This window comes from Oryctolagus cuniculus, chromosome 7 (genome assembly GCF_964237555.1).
Source record: "Oryctolagus cuniculus chromosome 7, mOryCun1.1, whole genome shotgun sequence".
NCBI lineage: Eukaryota > Metazoa > Chordata > Mammalia > Lagomorpha > Leporidae > Oryctolagus > Oryctolagus cuniculus.
The window spans coordinates 154,059,988-154,077,875 of NC_091438.1; the positions used below are offsets into that span (position 1 = coordinate 154,059,988).

A 17,888-nucleotide genomic window follows, 5' to 3' on the forward strand; every position below is an offset into this window, starting at 1 on the left:
AACCCAGTAGTCAGGAATCTTCAACTAGTCTGAATGCTTGCAAGAGGAAACTAAACCAAACTAATCTGACATTAGTCACAGCCAGTCTTCCAGAGGCTCTGGGAGCACAGCCGGAGTGGATGAAACACTCAGTAAACGTTACTTCCACCGCTGCTCGTCCTGCTTTCCTCCATGCCTGTCAAGTCTGAGTTGCTAGGATCATGCAGAACAACCGAAAAGAAAGGCAAGAACTTCACTCGCTGATGACTTGTGGACACCGGAAGACTGTACAGCAATCAGTTTGATGGACCCACTGTGGTGCCAGACTGCCGGTGCGAGTCCCAGAACTGCCGAATGCCAACTGTGACCCTGGACAAAGTACCAAAAGGGCTAAGGAGCTGTGCAGAGGGATGGCAATGGAGGGAAGGGCCCTGCCTCACAGGGCTACAGTCACTTTTTTTTTTTTTAAATTTTATTTTTTTTATTTTTTGACAGGCAGGTGGACAGTGAGAGAGAGAGACAGAGAGAAAGGTCTTCCTTTGCCGTTGGTTCACCCTCCAATGGCCGCTGTAGCCGGCGCGCTGCAGCTGGCGCACCGCACTGATCCGATGGCAGGAGCCAGGTACTTATCCTGGTCTCCCATGGGGTGCAGGGCCCAAGCACTTGGGCCATCCTCCACTGCACTCCCTGGCCACAGCAGAGAGCTGGCCTGGAAGAGGGGCAACCGGGACAGAATTGGGCGCCCCGAGCGGGACTAGAACCCAGTGTGCCGGCGCCGCAAGGCGGAGGATTAGCCTAGTGAGCCGCGGCGCCTGCCCTACAGTCACTCTTAAAGGCATTCAGCATAGGGTACATTAACACAAGCTACTAGTATTGTTATTACACCTGCATTGTTTCACATTGAGTGCCCAAGTTGTCACCGTTATTTTAAACCACTTCTCCCCCAAGGCAACTCTTCCCTGTCACACTGCCTTGTTCACCCTCTCTCCGCTTTCCCCACACTCAGATGGATCCAGGAGCCAGGAGCTCCCAGGATCCGACTCACCTGACTCACCCTGCACCTGTCTGCCCCTCTCTATCCCCACGGCCCCGGTTCACGCCAGTGCTGCTCTCTTACCAGGGCTGGTAACCTCGCCACCTCTGTTCTTCCTGTCTTTGAACCATACCTGACATGGCTTTACCAGCCAGCCTGCTGACGCGTGGCTCTGAGTAGATCACTCCTCTAGGCCTTACCTTGTGTTTAACGCGCAGTCCCGCTCCCCTGGCCTGGACCCTGAGGCTCCCTCCAGCCTGACTCCCGGCTTTCTCTTCTTGTTTCCTCCTCTCCCACCCACACAGCCACGCCGCTTGGCCAGGCTGAGGACGCTCCTTGTCTCTCTGCCTGTCGCGTCACTCCTTGGTCTCCTACCTGGCCGCTTCCAACCCCTCCAAAGTTCAGCTCAAAATAAGCAGGTGCCTCGTAGTCAGTGAGCTGAAGAAAGCAGACTAAAACATTTAAGAAAAATTTCAAAAGGGATCTATACAAATCGGTGCTTTTTACAAGATTAACTTTTGGGGTGAACACTTGGCACAGTGTCTAGGATGCTTGGATCCCACACTGGGCTGCTCAGGTGGGAGCCCCAGCCTCCTGCTAACGGACCCCCTGTGGGGCTGCTGGCGACTCTTAAAGCACCTGGGGCCCAGCCACCCAGTGGGAGACCTAGACTGAGCTCCCAACTCCTGGCTTTGACCTGCTCGGTGCTGGCTGTTGTGGGCACTGGGACAATGAACTAACAGAGGGCAGATCTTTCTCTCTGTTCCTCTGTCTTTCCACCTTTCAAATTAAATGAAAATAAAATTTTAAGAAAAAGGTAGTATATGGCTTTGAAAAATGCTTTACTTTCACCAAGAACATAGGCTGGGGCAAGTGCTGGAAAAACTGGGTATCGGGCTGGCACTGTGGCGTAGTAGGCTAAGCCTCCGCTCACAACGCTGGCATCCCATATAGGCGCTGGTTTGCGTCCTGACTGCTCCTCTTCTGATCCAGCTCTCAGCTTATAGCCTGGGAAAGCAGCAGAAGATGGCCCAAGTGCTGGATCCTGCAGTGCCCCGGAGGCAGCTCCTGACTCCTGGCTTCAGATCAGCCCAGATCTGGTCCTTGCAGCCGTTTGGGGAGTGAATCAGCAGAAGAAAGACTTTTCTCTCTGACTCTACCTCTGTCTGTAACTCTACCTCTCAAATAAATAAAATTAAAAAAACAAACATAAAACTAACAAAAATTGAGTATCCACATGTAGAACAATGAAGCTAGGTTCCAATCTTTTACCAGATATAAAAATCAACACGAAATAAAGATTTATATGTGAGACAAGAAAGTATGAAACTACTAGGAGAAAACATGGGAAGTGCTTTAAGACATTAGTGCAGGGGCCGGCACTGTGGGTAAAGCCACCGCCTGCAGTGGAGCAGCCGGGACTCGAACCAGTGCCCACATGGGATGCCGGCACTGCAGGTGGTGGCTTTACCCGCTACGCCACAGTGCCGGCTCCAGGATTGGTTATTTCTCTGTCTTCTTGATAACAGCTGTTCTAACTGATGAGGTGGTTTGGATCGCATTTTCCTGATGATTAGTGATTTGGGGTGTTTTTCCTATACTTGTTGGCTATTTCTCTTCTGAGGAGTGTCTGTTCAGCTCTTTTGCCCATTTTTTAATCAGAATATTTGTTCTTTCGTTGCTTGGGTTCCTTGTGTATTCTAGTGAAAATCCTTTGTCAGAGGAACAGTGTTCATCATGAATGCAACATCTTCAGCCCTCACCTGCTGCTTCCCCTCAGCCCCACGCAGTCCCATGTGTCTGCTCTGCTTTTGAGGGCCAACCTAAAAGATCTTTATCTGCACTAATTTTTTTTTTAGATTTATATATTTATTTGAATGGCAGAGCTACACAGAGGCAGAGGCGGAGAGGGGGAGAGGGGGAGAGAGGGAGAGAGAGAGAGAGAAAGTCTTCCATCAATTGGTTCACTTCCCAAATGGCCACAATGGCCAGATCTGAGCCATCCCGAGCCAGGAGCCAGGAGCCAGGAGCCTCATCAGGGTCTCCCACGTAGGTGCAGGGGCCCAAGCACTTAGACCATCTTCCACTGCTTTCCCAGGCCACAGCAGGCAGCTGGATCGGAAGTGAAGTAGCCAGCAAGTCGGCACCCATATGGGATGCTGGTGCCGTAGGTGGAAGCTTAGCCCACTATGCCACAGTGCCAGCCCCTAACTGACCTTCAAACCAAGAAATAAATCTTAAAAAAGAAAGAAAGAGAGAGAAAGAGAGAGAGAGAGAGAGGGAGGGAGAAAGAGAGAGAAAGAGAGGGAGGGAGGGAGGAAGAAAGAGAAAGAGGGAGGGAGGGAGGAAGAAAGAGAAAGAGGGAGGGAGGGAGGAAGAAAGACGAAAGAAAGAATTAATATTAATTCTGGCAAGGGCATAGGCAAAGGTGAGCTCTCATTCACTGCTGGTGGGAATGTAAGTGAGGGAAGCCATTACACGAAGTAGTATGGAGATTCCTCAGACAACTAAAAATACAATCATCAAACAATCCAGCGATCCCGCCACCGAGTATCTTTCCAAAGGAAAGGAAACAGTGCTGTAGGGATATCTCACTCTCGCTGTTTATTACAGAACCACTCACAACAGCAACCACACAGAATCAACCTAACTGTCTATCAGCAAGTGAGTGGGTTAAGAAATAGTGCTGTGGCCGGCGCTGCGGCTCAATAGGCTAATCCTCCGCCTTGCGGCGCCGGCACACCGGGTTCTAGTCCCGGTCAGGGCGCTGGATTCTGTCCCGGTTGCCCCTCTTCCAGGCCAGCTCTCTGCTGTGGCCAGGGAGTGCAGTGGAGGATGGCCCAAGTGCTTGGGCCCTGCACCCCATGGGAGACCAGGAGATGCACCTGGCTCCTGCCTTCGGATCAGCGTGGTGCACCGGCCACAGCGGCCATTGTGGGGTGAACCAACGGCAAAAGGAAGACCTTTCTCTCTGTCTGTCTCTTTCACTGTCCACTCTGCCTGTCAAAAAAAAAAAAAAAAAAAAAAAAAAAAAAAAAAAAAAGAAATAGTGCTGTAGGTACACATGGAAAAAAAAAAAAAGCCATGAAAAGAACAAAGTCCTGACATCTGCAGCAACATGGACGGGCCTGGAGGACACGACTTTAAGTGCAAAAAGCCAGGAGCAGAAGGAGAAATGTTGCGTGTTCTCTCTCACATGTGGGAGCCAAAGGAGTTGACTTCATCCGAGTTCAGAGTGGAACAGTGACCGGTGACTGCCGAGGCAGGGAGGGGCAGGGGCAGAGGGTAGAGAGGTCAGTTAACAGGGACAAAGCTACAGCAGGCAGCAAGAGCGAGGGCTGGCGCCCTGCAGCACCGGAGGGCGGCCACAGTTCACGACACTTCACAGTGTTTCCGCACGGCTACAAGAGGATCTGGAATGTTCCCACCACATAGAAATGATCGACGTTTGAGACAATGGATATGCTAATCACTCTGATTTGATGATTCCACACTGTATACATGTATTGAGAAATCACCCCATAAGTATGTAAAACTATGTGGCAAAAATAAAATAAACAAAAACGAACTAGAAAATCAGTCAACCAGATATTCTCTAGGCGCACTAAGCGCTTACTGAGCAGCAGGCCCTGGGCCTACGCTTTCCTCATTCAGTCTTCCTTAACGATACAGGTTTGACGTCCTTACCCCCACGTCAGACGTGGAGAAGCCTGGGTTAAACAATTCGCTGAGAGGACACAAGGACAGAAAAGGACACTAATGAGCTCAGACACGCACACTGATGGCGGGGACCACGGTGTTGCCACCTCACTATGCCTGCCTGGGATGTGGACGATGGAGCTCAGCCCTGATCTGCCTTAAGCGTGAATGTATTACCACTCAAAACCATGCGGTGGTGCGGGGCTACTGCCCTGCTGTTGGGCCTCACCGTTAGCTCCTGGACCACACTGGGTTCCGTCGGCCACCTACCGCGGCACACGAAGGCTATAACGCTCTGTGACAAGGCAGCAACTCAATCCAGGGCTTCTCATTCGTTCCGTACGCACCAATAGCCACCACGGGCTACAGGCTGTACTGAACAAGTCCTCTCTTCTTCTGAGACCTTCCTGCAGCCTCAGCAAAGCGGTTTGCCGAATTCCAGCACCTGAGGGCTTGCACACAGCAGGCTGACACTTTGTTTCAGAACCACAAGCCCACGGCTGCCAGTAGTATGCTCTCTACATGTGGGGAAATCCAGGCACCGGCAGCTCCCAGACCTGAGCTTGTTCCCCTCCCCCTCTCTTAAAACATTTATTTATTTGTCGAAAAGCAGAGTGATGGGGAAGGACAGGTCTTCCATCTCCCGGCTCACTCTCCGACGTCCACAATAGCCAGCGCTAGACCAGATGGAAGCCAGAAACTCCACCTGGGCCTCCCACGTAGGTGGCAAGAACTCAAGTGTTCAGGTCATCATCCACTTCCACTCAGGCACATTCGCAGGAAGCTGGGTTAGAAGCGTGAGTAACAGGAACTTGGACTAGGCATCCCAAGCTGTGGCTTAACCGGCTATACCACAATGCCCGCCCCGTTCCTGTTTAGTTACTCACGACTAGGGCTACTAATGTCTAGAACACACACGCACACAGCCACACGATTTTAATTCCAGTGATGCCCCTTTGTAGTAGTTACTAAACGTTCTCCCTGGATCACTAGACTTTTCCCAGCACTAAGTGGCACACGCGGATGGAGAAAAGCCTAATCTGTGATCCAGAGTGGTGCCCCGCGGCCATTAGAATCTGTGCCACCCAAAACGCATATGCTGAAGCCCTAACCCCCAGGATGATGGAACTGAAAATGGGGTCTGTGGGAGGTCACGAGGTCACGAGGATGAGTGACAGGGAAGAAGAAGAGGCACGAGACGTGTGAGGTGACAGCGAGACGGCCACCTGCAAGCTGCGAAAGCACTCTCACAGGAACCTGACCACCACTGATCTTGGACTTCCGGTCGCCAGACCCGTGAGAGGCAGATTCTGATGCTTAAGTCACCCTGTGCATGGTATTTTGTTATAGCTGCCTGGGCTGGGTAAAACAGGGCCTTTAAAGAATTAAGTGAAATGGGGTCCTTAGGGTGGTCCTAATCCAGTGTGACTGGTGTCCTTATTGGAGGAAAGGAACCAGAAAGACACAGCAGACACTCCCACGCACGGGGACTCCCACGGCAATACACAGGGAGAAGCTGCCACCTGCAAGCCAAGACACCAAACCTACCGACACCCTGATCTTGGGCTGATCTTGGACTTTTAGCCTCCAGACCGAGAGAGAATATAGACTTCTGGTTTTGGTAAGCCACCAGTTTGGGATATTTTATTCTGGTAGCTCCAGCAAACTAATACAGAGAGTGAAATCACAAATTCCCCAAGTATTGTCTGCAAGCCCCATTGGCATTAAAGCGATGCTTGACGGTTGCTTGAGTCAACCCGTAATCCTGACGTTTCTCCTACGTATTAGCCGGGCCCCAGCCAGATGCCAAGAGACCACGAGGGCATTTCAGAAACTCCACAGGAGGGGCAGGCGCTGTGTACAGCCAGTTCAGCCACCACCTTAGGGACGCCCACGTCCAGTACTGAAGCGCCTGGGTTTGAGTCCTGCCTCTTTCCAACCCAGCTGCCTGTGAATGTGCACCCTGGGCGGCAGCAGAAGATGGTTCAAGTACTTGGGACCAGGGGCCGGCGTTGTGACGTAGCAGGTAAAGCCATCACCTGCAATGCTGGCACCCCACATGGACACTGGTTCGTGTCCTGGACACTTCACTTCCAATCCAGCTTCCTGCTGGTGGCCTGGGAAAAGCAGTGGAGGATGGCCCAAGTGCTTGTGTTTTTGCTATCCATGTGGGAGACCTGGAAGAAGCTCCTGGCTCCTGGCTTCAGGTGGGCCCAGCTCCGGCCGCTGTGGCCATTTGGGAGGTAAACCAGCAAATGGAAGCTCTCTCTAACTCTGACTTTCCAATACAAATAATAAATCTGAAACAAAATAAAATTTATCTTTTCATTTAATTTTCCATGAACTTTTAATTAATTAATTAAAAAAATTTTAAATTTACTTATTTGAGAGGCAGAAAGACAGAACGCCCCAAATGCCTGCAGTGGCTGGGGCTGGGCGTAGGCTGAAGCTGGGAGCCAGGACCTCCGTCCGGGTGCTCCACACAGGTGGCAGGAACCCAACTGTTCCAGCCATCACTGCTGTCTCCCGAGTCCGCATGGACAGGAAGCTGGAGTCGGAAGCAAAGCCAGGTACTGAGCCGCGGCCTGCGCTGTGGGATGTGGGTGTCTCAGCCACTAGGCCAAATACTCGCCATGAACGTTTTGAAGTACTCTCACGTACAAAGCTTCAAATCCGTAATGCAAAATGGAAAGCGGCTTCTATATTCCCCCTTTCGGAAAATGTGCTTCCGGAGAATACCAATGACCATGAACCTGGCTGCTCCCTCCCCCGCATCCCACGAAATTCGGGAGCTATGAAAGTCACCTTCTCCTAGGCAAACAGCCTCCAATCAAGACAACTCTTACCCAGCGCTTCCAGCTCCTGAACGACTTCTTTCCACACAGGCTCAATGTGGATGCAGCTGAAGCACCAGTCGGAGGTGATCTTAATGAGGTAGGGTTTCTTGAAGCTGTCGGGAACGACTTCGTTTACGTAATGGGAAAAGTGCAGCAAGTACTTCTCATCAACCGAGTCCCGCCGCTCGGAATTGAAAGGGAAGTGAAAGAAGGATTCGTCGAAGTAGAAATTGTCGTGGAAACGTCGGAAGCGGTATTCTCGCTGCTGCTGCTTCTGGTAGCCCTGGTTCTCTCCGGCATCTCCATAGTGATCGTAATGCGACCTCTTTTCTTCATTGGAAAGAATCTGTTAGGAAATGAAGCAACAAAAGAAATTATCTAAACAATAACAGGAAGGCTCAGACAGAGGGCTTTTCTGTATGCGGCTTAGAAATCACAGAAAGCAGATACAGACTATCATACGATTCTTTAAATCACCCAATGTACTGAGACGCTCTCATTTCTATTTCTTCTAGTGGTGTTTTTTAAAGGTTTATTTATTTTACTTGAAAGTCAGAGTTACACAGAGAGAGGAGAGGCAGAGAGAGAGAGAGAAACAGAGAGAGAGAGAGAGGTCCATCCATCCACTCCCCAATTGACTGCAACGGACAGAGCTGCGCCAATCTGAAGCCAGGAGCCAGGAGCTTCTTCCGGGTCTCCCATGTGGGTGCAGGGCCCAAGGACTTGGGCCATCTTCTGCTACTTTCCCAGGACATAACAGAGAGCTGGACAGGAAGTGGAGCAGCTGGGTCTCGAACCGGCGCCCATATGGGATGCCAGCACTGTAGCAGGGTGTTAACCCGCTGCACCACAGCGCTGGCCTGAGAAGCTCTCATTTCAATACAGACAGTGAAGAGGATTCAAGACCAAGGTATTTCAATGGCTTAGAGTACCTACACTCATGCTCACGCTGGCATTAAAGATTCTGAACTATCACAGCACTAAGTAAAAGTTAGCATCATGTGGTTCCCCAGGGCTCAGACACAACAAAACTGACTTGGTCAGTCTTTATGAATTGGAATAATCCACACAAAATACGAAAAGTTATGAACGCCAAAAAGCAGTCACAGAACTGAGTCTGGTGCTTTGCTTGTGGTCGTTGTTTTACTCGAAACTTTTGAATCCAACATCTGAGATGGTCATGCAGGATCGCGTGTTACCTGCGAGCCACACTGGCTGTTGGCGAGCACTCACCCGCACAATCAGGAAGCCGTGGAGTGAATCTCGTGTGCACTCCAGATCAACCTACTCTGTTGGAAACGTACTAAAAATCTTATCTAAAATAAATTTGCAAGCATGTCATTTTAAGAAATGCAGGTGAATCAATAAGTGATTTTTTTTTTTTAAGATACCTGTACCCCTAAGCACTGTGAGTGCCCTGTGGTGGGAGGAGGGGAAACATGCGGAGGTCACTCACTTCTGTGTCTGGCTTACGGCAGGAGGCTCTGATGACCTCTCCTCCCCCTCCTTGGGCATGTTTAATTTTTAACTGACACATAATCACCGTATATGTTTATGGATACAGTGTATATCAAGACACGCAGATAACATGTAATAATCAAATCAGAGTAATTTGTATTTTTTTGGTAAAGATTTATTTTATTGAAAGTCAGAGTTACTGAGACAGAAGAGAATCTTTTCATGTGCTGGCTCACTCCCCATACGGCTGCACAGCCGGGCAGAAACCAGGAGCCAGGAGCTTCCTCCAGGTCTCCCACACCAGTGGCAGGGCCAAGCACTTGGACCATCCTCAGGGATGCTTTTCCCAGGCCATTAGCAGGGAGCTGGACTGCAAGTGGAGCAGCCAGGCCTCGAACAGGCACCCACATGGGAGGCCAGCGCTGCAGATCGTGGCTTTAACCCGCTGTGCCACAGCGCTGGCCTCTACTCTACCTTTCAAACAAATAAATAAATCTTAAAAACAAACAAACGAACTGAGCAGCCAAGGCTTATTCTAGAAGAGCTAACGGACGATGAACCGCAAAGGCTGACGCGATACCTCATAGGCCTTGCTGATCTGAATGAACTTGTCTTCTGCTCCAGGATCCTTGTTTTTGTCAGGATGCCTGAAACACAAACGGGCAGACAGTGAGCACGGGTTTAATTTCTTGCACACTGTCATGTAACATCCTGCTACACACAGTTCACTACATCAGAGGCGAACGGAGGGCCACTGTACGGACGGTCTCCTAAAATATACGATAGAACAATCAGTTGCTCCGTGTGACTAATAAGTGAAACTTTGAACCGGGACAGCTCTCCCAGGCACGCCAGCTGGGCCTGTTTTCAAGGCGCCAGACTGCACGGCTGTTGAATGTCACCGAGCAGAGCTGGGCCACCTGCTTGTCCTGACGCTGCTCCCCAACAGCACTGAAGCTGCCCGAGGCTAAGGAACTCTTCCAGGAGGGTCAGCAGATCTCCCAGGACAGCAGCATTTTATCCTGATGTTGGAACGATGATGTCACAGCCAACACGAGCAGACGTAAGCGGCAGCTTTTAGGATGCGCTGCGAATTCCTTCAGTAATAATTACGCTTCAAATAGCATCCTGGCTTTCAAATTAGAACATTTCAACTTTCGTTATTACTCTGGTTATCTCATTCTACTCATGATCATCTCTGACCTGTAAGCGGATGACGACTTCCCGGCCACATGTTTAAGATGTGAGAAAGGTCTGCAGTTCGTGCAAAGTCATTTCAACTAACGCTGGAACTAAATCTTAAACGCCTGCTATCACATGCAGCCGACAACGCTTCCACCTTGCTGTCGTGTAGTGTTCTGTAACCTTTTGTTTTTACACTAAGGCTCTGGGGATTTTAAAGTCCTACAAACAAGGAGCTGGGTTTACTTCCTTGCGACTCCTAAGATCTAAGGCAGCGTTCAGTACAGATGGACTTTCCAAAGTTCACTTAATCAAGAGCCCGTGTGACAAAGTTTATTATTTTTACAGAATCACTTCTGCTAATCTCCAGTAACTTCCTCCTACTAAAGATTACGGAAAGACAATGCACAAGGAGCAAGTGACTCCTAAAAACACACCAAGTACACTGGAGTAATTAAAAAAAGACCACTACAACTTGCCCAACTTACTTTACCAGGACTATGTTTGAATGAATTATAACACATATTCTGATTTATCTAAAAACAAGGAGACTTCAAATGGTTGACTGCTGAATTTAGACATCCTTCCCCCCTTTTCTATGGATATCAGTGAGGAAAACATTTCAGCTAGGTATAATGAAAACAGTATGGTGGTTCCGAAGCACGTTTCTGGATGATAAGAACGAATAAAACAGGTTGGCTAATCAATGGCCGAGTTGCTACAAATCATGCAATCCTACAAAGAAAGATGGAACATAAAGAGCTCTGCAGGGAAGACAGGTAGGAAGGGGCACTTGGAGACTGACGCGGGGAGTCTTGGGGGCAGCTGGGTTAGAAAGCGCGGACCCTGCGGAGGGAGGCCGCGGCCCAGGAGCACAGGAGGCCACGAGGCTGCTCCGGTGGATAAGGAACATTTCCCCAGCTGTGGGAAGACACCGTGAGTCTGAAACACTTAGAAAAGCATCATTTCAGTCCTAGGAGCGTCCCTCCCAGTGCTATTTTCGGTGAAATATGGAGTTATCTCATGAATTGCAATGTGATACGCAACCTTCACAAATGTCAAAGGGAAGCAAACATTGTGCTTGGTATCGGCTGGCTGTCTGGGTACCTCCAAAGGCATAAAAAGGAAGACAGAAAAAGGAAGACAGCAAAGAATCAGCAAAGTCATTTACTGTTTGGTTGACTGGGCCACGTTCTACCCATCTGCTTCCCGGGGGTGGGAGGAGCTATATATTTTGCACGCATGACAAGTGCAAAATATCTGAGAAAATGTCATTCCTGGGAGAGGAAGATAGGGTTTCGGAGAGGGCAAAGTCATTTCCAGTGGGTTCAGCAAGCAAGGGAGAATTCCTAACACTAAGAAACATTTAGTAAAACAGGACAACAGGATGCCCCAATTAACCGCTTCCCCCTGCTACAGCTCATGCTGAAAAAGTCCAACAAGGAACACTGTCATTTGCAGCACAGTATGAAACCACTGGGGAGTAAAACTGAACCGATTCCAGTGGTAAAACACTGCCATAGGCAAAACACCAGAAAATAACAGGATAACAGAAATATGAAGTACAACCGTAGGCTCTTGCTGGACAACACTCAGAGTCCAGGGTGACGAATTACTCCCAGAGAGAATTTAACTAAGGAAGAGAGGCATATGACTCATTTAATTAATATCATAACACCCTTTCCAGCTCTGGAGGCTGGCAAAGTCAAAGCTGTGCATTATAACAGGTCCCGCAAAATCTAGCTGTCATTTCTGCTCTTAAAATATTGTCAAAGGCTATACCCTGTCCAAAACAATGCTGTTGCCTTATGAATTAACTGCAGATTTATACGTTTGGCATTGAACATAAAGAGGCCAGAGTTTGAAATGTTACTGAAAGCCACTGTGCTGCAGAGTCCCTGGACAGAAACCTGGTCAGAGATCGTCTTTTTAGCATCCAATTTGGAGACTGCAGGATACAAATATGCCCTAAGACATACACTCAAAATATTCCACTTTAAAGGACCCTGTACCTTTACTGCAACCAGTATAAGACTGAGCTGTGTTCCCAGAACGACGAGGGTGTCAGGCAGAGCCATGCACAGCCTGCGACATCATCTCCCTGCGGCAGCCTCGGCTTTGCTCCGCGTAACTTCCTGCTGTCACCCAGTCCCTCCCACCCACACTAACTCGTGCCCAGAAGGACAAATGACTTAAAGGCAAACAAACAGGGGCCGGGGCTATGACACAGAAGCTAAAGCCATTGCCTGCAATGTCCGGCATCCCATGTGGGTGCCGCTCGAGTCCTGGCTGCTCCACTTCTGATCCAGCTCCCTGCTGATGTTCCTGGGAAAGCAGCAGAAGATGGCCCAAGTCCTTGGGCCCCTGCACCCATGTGGGAGACCTGGAAGAAGCTCCTGGCTCCTGGCTTTGGATGGACCCAGCTCCAGCTGTTGCTGCCATCTGGGGAGTGAACCAGTGGATAGAAGACACCCCCTCCCCCACCTCTGCCTCTGCCTCTTTGTAACTCTGCCTTTCAAATAAATAAATCAATCCTAAAACAAACAAACAAAAAGACACAACAAACTACTGGTGCAGAAGGTTATACTATGGACTCCAGAGGTCATGTAAATGTACCACACTCTGAGCCTTGATTTTCCCGTCTGTCAAATGGGGACAACAATGTCCTCCTTCGCAGAAGGTGCTTGGTGATGGCGCCTGCTCAAGGCTGGCTCAGCTATCTTGGCGTCGTCTGTGTCCTTGTCACCCTTCTCTCTCTGCTGCACCTCCAGCTACACAGTGCAACTCTTCCGCTCCTCTGGTGTAGCCAAAGCTTTGTGGCAGGACTGATGATGGTTGTGCAAGATAACTTGCAGATTCACTGCTAACTTCTATTCTGATAACTATAACTTGCTAAGATGGTGATTTTTCTACCAACATTTTAAAAAATACGATATGCAACCCCAGAATATCTTTTTTAAAGTGATGGCAAACAGTTCTTATTCTCAGCTTTTTTTTTTTTTTTTAAAGTTAAGAAGCAATACCGTGGAGAACTGGCTTGTGTAGAGTTCCCGTTAGCAATCACCCTCTTAAAGAGCTCCTATTTGAAAACCGTATCTTGGGAGGATTTGCTTATCCGCTGTTGATGCTTCTTCCCTCATTTTAGCACTCAATATGGAAAGCACGCGAGGGGAGTCTTTAAGGCAAAGTGTTCCTACGAGGGGGCTTCGGAGCCCACGGGCTTTGGGTCTTATCATGAAGACTTATGGAGCATGAATATTAGTTCTTCCCCACAGAACATCTCAGACAGATAAGATATAACACACAGAAACAGAGACAAGTAAAAGCTAATCATAACTTAGGTTTCATACTCTGGCTGCAACTGCTTAGCTTATATTAAACTTCTATTTCTTTGTTTCACCTACCATTCCCGGGCGAGCTTCTTATAAGCCTTTTTAATGTCAGCCTGACTGGCCGTCCGGCTGACCCCTAGGACTCTGTATGGGTCAAAATCCAACGCAGACAGAATGTGCAGGATCAGAACCAGAACTATCAAGAACTGCCAGGAAATGCTCAACTTTTTCACTTCCATTTCTCTTCCTTTCCAGAGCTGAAATGATTGAAGAGGCAGTGAGTTCCAGCGGCAGAAACCTGGACAGTCTTGCTTTTTAGGTAAAGCTCTAAGATACGCTGTACAGATGAAAACAAAACACACACGAGGTATTGTGCAGGAAACGGGTCAAGTGCGTGACCATCGCTTTTCAAGTCGACAATCTCGCTTCCTCTGGTGGACATCGTAAACAAGAGCTACGACAGGCGAGAGGATGGGCTGCGAGAATTAACAGCAACTCTTAGAATTCTTGGGTTAGAAAAGCTTTAGAAATGACCGGAAATGAATGAGATGAAGAAATAATAAGTGAATGTGTAAAAATATATATAGGACAACCAGGGCAACTGCATCTCCAATACACGGTTTATTCTGACAATAATAGCTTAAGCTGGTTTAGAAATACTTCACGGAGCGTATGTTAAACAAACTCATGAAATCATAAGATTTACCACGTGCTAAGCTACAAAATGAGACAGTTGTGGCATTCTGGGGTGTGAAATAAATACAAATATGACAGTGAAACACTCTCAAAATCTGCAGCTAGGATTTAGCAGGCTTCAATTCTATTCTTTCTTACCATGCCCATTCAAGCAAGGAAACGAAAACGCTGCTTTTTAATTCTTAGCCACACAGAAACCTCAGGTGAGAAGAGCTGGCAACAGACAACTGAGTTCTCCCCGCAGAGGAAGCGTAATGGGAAAGACCGAAGCACAGGTGCAGCCTCCACGCCTTCTAAGGGGGCGGCAGGAGACCTCCCATTGGCGACGCCAGCGTCTCGCACTGGAATCCCCGCCTCTCCGCGTCCGACCCAGCTTCCTTCTCATGCGCCTGCAGGGGCAGCAGGTGGCAGCCCAAGTACTGGGGCTTCTGCCACTCACGCGGGAGACAAGGGTGGCGTGCCTGGCTCCTGGCCTCAGCCCGCCCCAGAGCTGGCTGTTAAAGCCATATGGGGAGTGAGTGACCCAGGGGATGGAAGAGCGCTCTGCCACTCAAGTGAATAAATATATAACTCCCCCCTTTTTAAAAAAGATTTGTATGCATTTATTTGAAACTCAGAATTAGAGAGAGAGAGAGAGAGATCTTCCATCCCCTAGTTCACTCCCCCAAAGGCCCCAATGGCCAGGGCAGGGCCAGAGGAAGCCAGGAGCCAGGAGCTTTCTCCAGGTCTCCCACGTGGGTGCAGGGGCCCAAGCTCCTGGTCCATCCTCTACTGCTTTCCCACGCACATTAGCAGGGAGCTGGATGGGAAGTGGCGCAGCCGGGACTTGAACCGGTGCCCACACGGGATGCCAGCGCTATAGATGGCGGCTCCATCAGCTGCACCACAGCGCCAGCCCCAACATATCACTCTTAAAAAAAAAAAAAAAGTTTTAAGCTCCACCTCTGGCGAGTGCATTGCGCATTTTGGAAATAATCCTGGCTGGTTCATGAGAAAGGTGGCGCTGGCAGGGCAGCCACTGGCACTCCAGGAACACTCCCCTGTTCCAGGGGTAGTAGGTGTCTCCACTTCTCCTGAGTTAATGCGGGGTCAAGGCCGAAGTGTGTGACCCCTAGGAGGGGCAAAGCCGCGGGTGTGACCGCTGCCTGGGAGCCCCAAGCTTAGCACTGCACCTAGGCCGAGTGGAACCCTACAACACACCGGGTCACCTGCTCTGCCCTACCAAAAAGTCAAGGTGACACAGCCACGGGGGAGCTCCGGGGTCCGTCCTCCAGCACCTCGCGAGCGTGGGCAAGTTCCTGAAGTGCACCGAGCCCCAGAGTCCTGGTGCACAGAGCGGGGTCGACGCTACCTGGAGGCCCGAGCGCGCTCGGCAGGCGGTGCTACCATCACTTCCGCCTCGCAGCACGTCCACTGCCTCGTTCAACCGGGCCACGTTCTGCCGACAGGAGACCCCCTGCCCAACAGGTAGGCTGGCCGCCCTCGGGGCAGCGCCCCCAGCGCCAGGCAGGGGCTCCCGGGCACACGCTCGAGGTCTGGGCCCGCCTCGACTCCCGCCGGAGGTCGCGACCCTCCCGCGCGGCCCCCGGGAGCCCCGGGCCGGGCCCGGTCAGCTCCCCGATCTCCCCCCGGGCCCAGCAGGCGCTGGGAGCGAGAAGGGACTAACGGGGGGCCGCCCGAGGCTGCCCGGGCCCGCCGCGTCCTCACATCCGCGCATCACGCCGGGAAGGAGTTACCGGGAGAGGGCACAGGCCCAACCGGCGGCAGCCTCGGCGCTCCAGTGAGTCCGCCGTCCACACCAGCGCTCGCCGGGGCCTGGGGAGGGGAAAGAGGCGGGGATGAGCCGGGGGCGGGGGTTGTGTGTCGTGGGGGAAGAGTCACATGACACTTAAAGGCCCAGCGCACCTATGGCGCTGGGCAAGCGTGTCCGGGTCGTCTATTTCGCGGGTGTGTTTTGGCCCTTGCTGCCTGCCGTCGGCGCGTGGACCTGGCGCGGTTGCTATAGGAACGAGGAGCGCTCTTTGGCTGGATCCAAAGTGTGGATCGTGACCAAAGAGGCCAAAACGTGCCGCCTAGCGAGGCACCGTCGCTCTGCATGACGGGATGCCACGCAGACCTCCCAGATCCAGGGAGGGTTTTCCACTCCGACCGGGAGACGGCCCTCGGCTAGCAACGGTTGCTAGGATGGGGAAGCGATGGCTGGTCCCTGTTCTCTTGAACCCTATTCATAGAATCTTGGAGCGTCAGCGCTGCAGGCGACCTTAGGGATCCTCCATGTTCTGAGTTCCAGGGAGGGGAGGGGACTTCTCTGTGCAGCCCATCCTCGGGGTGCCAGGCCCACCCCCAGGCACCAGGCCCACCCTCGGGGTGCCAGGCCCACCCCCAGGCACAGACAGGAAGCGGGGGCCCCGGGGAAGCCGGCCGCGCAGGTGAACAAGGTAAACTTTCTTTGAGGCAGTGAGATGGGTTCCTTGGGGATAAGAAAAAGCTTTCACACCCCCTGCCTCGTTTTAGGCTTTTATCATCTGCTTTCCTCCCTGCGTTACCACGTCCCTTATTTATATCATTTCCCGTCCCTTCCCGCTGGAGTGCCAGCTCCGGAGAGCCGAGGGAGGCTTCGCTGTGTTTCGTTCACTTCCTTATTCTCAGCGTCTGCACAGGCCCCGGCACACAAATGCCCTCCATAAACACAGGGGGCACTTTAAGTAGTTCGTGGAAAAATGGAATTAAAAGATACATTTGTTCTTGGTACAAAAACATTTTTTAAAAAAAGTCTATGCATCTCGAGGCCGGCGCTGTGGCACAGTGGGTAAAGCTGCCGCCTGCAGTGCCAGCATCCCATATGGGCACCGGTTCAAGACCCGGCTGCTCCACTTCCAATCCAGCTCTCTGTTATAGCCTGGGAAAGCAGTAGAAGATGGCTCAAGTCCTTGGGCCTCTGCACCAGTGTGGGAGACCTGGAAGAAGCTCCTGGCTCCTGGCTTCAGATGGGTGCAGCTCCAGCCGTTGCAGCCATCTGGGGAGTGAACCGGCGGTCACCAAGCTGAAACTAAGTTGTTTATCCGACCCTCTCTGAGAAATGAAGAGAGTTAATAGCCAAATCCCCCTCCCACCCAGGCCAGGTCCAGCCAGCATGCTAAGGCGTCTTCTCTGCTTTAACTATTATAAGAAAAGTAACTTTAAATAAGCACTGCACTCTTCTTCTTTTTAAAAAATATTTGTTTATTTATTGAGAGGCAGTGAAACAGAGAGGGAGAGAGCTTCCATCTGCTGGTTCGGTGCCCAGATGACAGCAATGGCTGAGTGGAAGCCAGGAGCCAGGAGCTTCTTCCAGGTTTCCCATGTATTGGGTCCATCCTCCCCTGCCTTTCCAGGGACATTAGCAGGGAGCTGAATCGGAAATGGGGCAGCCAGGACTGGAGCCGGCACCCATACAGAGGACCGGCATCGCAGGCAGCGGCTTAACCCGCTACCCTGCTACCCCGCGGCACTGGCCCCCGCTTGGACCCATTCTAAGGTGGACTTGGTTCAGAGTGTGGACTGTGGTCAGGTTCAGGTTTGAACAGGGACCAGTGATTTCAGTTCTGCGAGCCTCAGGCCACAGCTGTGACGCAGGGGTGGGGAGAAGCAGGTGGAGAGCACTTGTCTGGAAGACTGTAGTTCGGGATAAAC

General features: G+C 50.9%; 1 protein-coding gene across 7 annotated transcripts in view; it reads right to left on the reverse strand.

Annotated features, from left to right (window-relative positions):
• Positions 1-16,095, reverse strand: part of DNAJC16 (DnaJ heat shock protein family (Hsp40) member C16) — a 48,086-nt gene extending 31,991 nt beyond the window's left edge. Inside the window, exons 1-4 of one of the 7 annotated variants that reach the window (XM_008249768.4) lie at positions 15,953-16,095; positions 13,593-13,777; positions 9,587-9,653; positions 7,558-7,894 (exon numbers count right to left, since the gene is read on the reverse strand). In XM_008249768.4, the coding sequence (XP_008247990.1) occupies positions 7,558-7,894; positions 9,587-9,653; positions 13,593-13,759 (571 nt within the window). In that variant the 5' untranslated portion in view covers positions 13,760-13,777; positions 15,953-16,095. The other 6 variants (XM_008249767.4, XM_008249765.4, XM_070079256.1 and 3 more) reach the window with 6 other exon arrangements.
• Between the last annotated feature and the right edge of the window lie 1,793 nt (positions 16,096-17,888).